This window comes from Schistocerca cancellata, chromosome 2, assembly GCF_023864275.1.
Source record: "Schistocerca cancellata isolate TAMUIC-IGC-003103 chromosome 2, iqSchCanc2.1, whole genome shotgun sequence".
NCBI classification, from domain to species: domain Eukaryota; kingdom Metazoa; phylum Arthropoda; class Insecta; order Orthoptera; family Acrididae; genus Schistocerca; species Schistocerca cancellata.
The window spans coordinates 368,239,268-368,245,267 of record NC_064627.1 but is presented as its reverse complement, the minus strand read 5'-3'; the positions used below and the strand labels follow the sequence as shown (position 1 = coordinate 368,245,267).

The 6,000-nt window shown below is 34.7% G+C and overlaps 1 protein-coding gene across 3 annotated transcripts in view; it reads right to left on the bottom strand.

The window, feature by feature from the left end:
• Positions 1 to 741: 741 nt before the first annotated feature.
• Positions 742 to 6,000, bottom strand: part of LOC126161762 (solute carrier family 66 member 2) — a 67,779-nt gene continuing 62,520 nt past the window's right edge. For all 3 annotated transcript variants that reach the window (XM_049917818.1, XM_049917817.1, XM_049917819.1), the window contains one exon: positions 742 to 2,851. In XM_049917818.1, coding sequence (XP_049773775.1) covers positions 2,659 to 2,851 — 193 coding nt within the window. In that variant the 3' untranslated portion in view covers positions 742 to 2,658. The remainder of the gene's footprint in view (positions 2,852 to 6,000) is intronic.

Below are 6,000 nucleotides of genomic sequence, written 5' to 3'. Positions count from 1 at the left end.
ACTGAACATTTTCCAAGTTATATGTTGAACTATTCCTATGACTAAATTAATGTTTATTCTCTTTGGGTAATAACTGGATATTAAACAAAAATTAGAAGGCTCTCGACACTTTAAATATCATTGTTGCTCAGAATACAGGATAAGTCCAAACAAGGTACTGTACTCATTATAAAACTAAGTGTTCTCTTCCAAAATAAAGCAAGGAAATAATTGTACAACATAGGTTTGAAGAGCAGGGGTGCAGTGATCAAATCAGTTGCAGTTCATCAGCACATTATATGAATTGATACCATGAGAGACTTAAGGGACTCTGATCAATCTGCCGTGACTAATGGTTTCACCCAACACATTCCAAAAGCATAAAAATAAAAATCAATTCACTGTCATACAGATGGTGCTCATCACCAACAGATCTGTGCTAATATTGTCTTTAAAAATAAATCTGAACATCCCAATGTACATCACAAAACAGATAGTTAAGTAATAAGTCAACCTGGGTGCGGCTCTCCCTATATTTTCCACTCCTGTTTCAACAAATGCCAGACTGGTTTCTTACCTTCAACTAGACTGTGTGGGGTACACCAGGTAAAAAGTATGGCAATACAAGTCAAGAATAAACTCCCCCCTCCCCAAACACACACACACACACACACACACACACACACACAGATCTTTAGCAACTGACATCAATTTTGTAATATTAAACATACTTATGAGGTGCTCAGTAAACCAACAAATCTGTTTGTTGGCCAAAAGAATTTTATTCAAAAATATTTGCACTTACACGAAACCTTAAAAACTAAATTGTAACAGAAGCTGTAGATACTATTTTAGGCTATTTCTTTAAATTTATATGAATGAGTTTATGATTATTCTCAAGCAACAACATGGAATATTATGTTACAATAAACTCTGCAGTATGGATCAACTTATTTCACACATATCAATTTACATTACTAACATTCTTTACACAGTCCCTTAAGTATAAAATTATAAGACATTTAAAGTTGTACTGACAAATGTATCAGGGGCTCTGTATCTTCCCTAACAATTAATTTTCTTAAAATACTAGTGATATGTACAAACATTTAAAATTTATTGGTATGCCCACCACACACAGTGGGAATGATAAAAGAGGGTACAAACATTATTTACAAAACAAATATCTCTGCCTTCAAAGTTAATGGCAGCCATTTCCTTAACCTATTTGTTTACAAATATTTCAATTATGCTCACTGTTATAATGACTACAAACAGATGTGCAGGATCATTAATTGTTATTGAACTGTACACTAATCCTGGAATTGGAGTATAATATGCATCAAATAGGGATAAACTCTAGTATGTTGTGTTAGGCACATATACTCTTAATTGTTACATAAAATTCAAGCCTAAGATTTTTAATACTTCAAGGCCAACACACTCACTTAAATGTCACTAGCTTCTCTGAAAGCTACCTACATCAACTCTGGGCTCTACAATTAAGTTTTTAACAAAGAACTTTAGTCAAGTGAATCAAAATAAAGTTCTTATACCACATATTTCGGAAAGCAAGCTAGAGAAGTCAATATAAGAAGTTAATTTTGCAAGTCTATATCCACTTTTAGAGAAAGCTGCAAGTTACTGGCCACATACGAGAGGTGGTTCTTTTTGTATCACATCTCAGGAGAGGGGGAAGAAACCCCTCCCTCCACATTTACTGCAGATCATCAATGAAGTTTAAAACAAATGGTAATGATTGATGCCTGTAGTTACACACAATCAAAAATGGGTAGATTTAAGAATGACATATAAGATGTTTCGTGTTATTTGCACAGCTACCAATAATGGATTAGAGAGCTGAGTGACAAGGCAATATTAACTGAATACTACAAAACTCACATGTAAATGAGATATTAGAGATGTTCTAATGCACAACTACATTTCACTTCACTTTTCAATTTCTTAAATTAACATCATACTTTATTCCCTATTCCTAGCACTATTAATACTTGTTTTATACTGAACAAACAGAACCTAGTGGTACTAATTACCACCTATTAAAACCACTAATCATTGGGGCTATTTATAAATAGTTGTCATGAACCACAAATATTTACCACAAATATTTTCCATCACACACACACAAAGCGCTTCTTGTTGAGGGTACTTAGTATTACTCAACAATGCTAGTTAATCTGTAGATAAAGATATGCACGCTCAAATGTGAGCTTCCCCCCCACACCCAGAATAAACATCTACCTGAATACTAAAATATTCTCATTCATTAGATTTAAAGTATATCATAAAGAGACTATTTCAGCATTATAACTCAATTTAGATCTGATTAGTCTTAAGTAAGTGGAAAATTACTTCAGTTTAAGTACAGATTTTTATACTTTCTAATTACTTTGAATCTGTATTTATAACATTAAAACCACTAATTAATTTTATGCTGTCCACACACACACACACACACACACACACACACACACACACACACACAGGCACACACATAATCACTATATAATAGTTGTTACAGTTCTCATTAATACAAAATACTGAAACAATATTTTTTTCATAAAAGACCAACAATTAAATGCACAAACTACAAAACATTCTGTATTTACATCAGTAATGCAAAATCACAACACAGTTGATCATATAAATGCTATTTTATTAGTCTGGCATATCCTGCTTTTTAGCTCTAACACCAGAGCTATTGCGGTACCAATAAACCTGTGTCAGTATCCCAATGTCAATGAGAATCTGTAAAACTCCACAAATCCAGAATTGTGGAGGCGCTTGCCTTACCAAAAAATATATTGTTTTGAAGATATCTCCTGTTGTCCACATTAGAACCATTTGCACGCTGAAAACGAAACAAAACAAATTTTAGGAGCTTATTCGTATTTTATACACTTACATAAGCCAGACCCAAACAAATGGGAACATTTTTACAATACCAACGCACAGCAGGAGAGACTATGTCCTACATGAAAGGACACTGCTGTGAAATGATCATTAAGGATGATTGTCTAGTTTACCTTATCTATTTTACCAACAACAATAATAATAATAATAATAATTCCTGTGGAGGCCCGGGAAAAGAATAGGCCTCCGGTATGTTCTGCCAGTCGTAAAAGGCGACGAAAAGAACAAACCACTAATAGGGCTAAGCCCCCTTTTAGTGTGATTACTTGGTTCACGACAGAACTAAAGAAGCCTCGGACAAGCACTGTCATGGTCGGGGACGACGCTTGAACCCTATGCCCGCCCACAATGGTAACGACACTGCTAGCCAACTGGAAAATGATTTAAATCCAAATAGAGGTGTTTTGCAGGATATGCTTCCTGCAACCACCCTAGAAGGAAAACAAAGACAGAGGATGAGATGGTCAGATGAAGTTAATCGACACCTCATGTTCTGTTATTACCAAGCAACAAACCTAGGAACCAACACAACTGGATACAGATCACAAGTATACACAACATTTATTACCAGATACCCGGAATTAAAATTTTTAACAGAACAACGACTAGCTGATCAGATCCGTGTAATAATAAAAAATAACAGGATACCCCAGTCAGAATTAGAAAACATCAAACAACAAGTACAACAAATACTGGAACAAAATAATGTGCAATCAGAAGAAGAAGAAAATACAGTAATGGACTCAAACATCCCAGAGCAAACAAACAAACACCAACACACATCAATTAAACAATCAGAGGAAAACGAAATCTTAAGACAGCCACCAGAACAAGCACAAATAGAACACGAAGAGACACACGTGTTAGATATAGAAGAGAAATTTCAGCTGACATATATAGAATACAAAGACACAAATACAGACATTAGACCATTCTTGCATAGACCGCCAAATAACCCACAAGTCGAAACAACAATAAAAACTATCAACACAATCATACACAACAAAATAAATGAAAATACAACTATGGAAGAGTTACAACTACTGGTTTATATAGGAGCACTCACTACACTAAATATACACACTAGGCAGAGATCAGAACAAACCAACACACAGAGGAAACCCACAAAACCAGCATGGCAACACAGGCTACAGGTCAGAATAGAAAAACTGAGAAAAGACATAGGACAGCTAACACAATTTATAAGAAATGAAATGTCAGAAAAAAAACGACAAAGGTTAGGTAAAATCTCACAACAAGAAGCGATAGAGCAATTAGATGAAAAGAAGCAAAAATTACAAGCAATGGCCAAACGACTTAGAAGATACAAAAAAAAGTGAAAATAGAAGGAAACAAAACCAAACATTCAACACAAACCAAAAGAGATGTTACCAAACAATAGATAACACACACATTAAAATAGACAATCCACCAAACATAACAGACATGGAACACTTCTGGAGCAACATATGGTCAAACCCGGTACAACATAACAGGCATGCACGATGGATACAAGCAGAAACAGACACATACAAGATGAATACACAAACGCCTGAAGCGATAATTTTACAACATGAAGTCACCCGAGCAATTAATTCTACACACAATTGGAAAGCCCCTGAAAATGATAAAATAGCAAATTACTGGCTAAAGAAGTTCACCTCAACACATTCACATCTAACTAAATTATTTAACAGTTACACTGCAGACCCATACACATTCCCTGATACACTTGCACATGGAATAACATATCTGGAACCTAAAGATCAAGCAGACACAGCAAACCCAGCTAAATATCGCCCCATAACATGCCTACCAACAATCTACAAAATATTAACTTCAGTCATTACACAGAAATTAATGACACATACAACACAGAACAAAATTATAAATGAAGAACAAAAAGGCTGCTGCAAAGGAGCACGAGGATGTAAAGAGCAACTGATAATAGATACAGAGGTGACATATCAAGCTAAAACTAAACAAAGGTCGCTACACTACGCATACATTGATTACCAAAAAGCCTTTGATAGTGTACCCCACTCATGGTTACTACAGATATTGGAAATATACAAAGTAGATCCTAAATTGATACAGTTTCTAAACATAGTAATGAAAAACTGGAAAACCACACTTAATATCCAAACAAATTCAGATAACATCACATCACAGCCAATACAGATTAAGTGTGGAATATACCAAGGAGACTCATTAAGTCCTTTCTGGTTCTGTCTTGCTCTGAACCCGCTATCCAACATGCTAAATAATACAAATTATGGATATAATATTACTGGAACATACCCACACAAAATCACACATTTGCTATACATGGATGATCTAAAACTACTGGCAGCAACCAATCAACAACTCAACCAATTACTAAAGATAACAGAAGTATTCAGCAATGATATAAATATGGCTTTTGGAACGGACAAATGTAAGAAAAATAGCATAGTCAAGGGAAAACACACTAAACAAGGAGATTACATATTGAATAACCACAGTGACTCCATAGAAGCGATGGAAAAAACAGATGCCTATAAATATCTAGCATACAGACAAAAAATAGGAATAGATAATACAAATATTAAAGAAGAACTAAAAGAAAAATATAGACAAAGTCTAACAAAAAGACTGAAAACAGAATTGACAGCAAGAAACAAGACAAAAGCTATAAATACTTATGCTATACCAATATTGACCTACTCATTTGGAGTAGTGAAATGGAGTAACACAGACCTAGAAGCACTCAATACACTTACACATTCACAATGCCACAAATATAGAATACATCACATACATTCAGCAACAGAAAGATTCACATTAAGCAGAAAGGAAGGAGGAAGGGGATTCATCGACATAAAAAACCTACATTATGGACAGGTAGACAATTTAACAAAATTCTTTCTAGAACGAGCAGAACTAGCAAAATACACAAAGCAATCACTCATATAAATACATCGGCTACACCACTGCAATTTCATAACCACCTCTACAACCCTTTAGATCACGTAACATCAACAGATACGAAGAAAGTAAATTGGAAAAAGAAAACACTACATGGCAAGCACCCGTATCATCTAACAC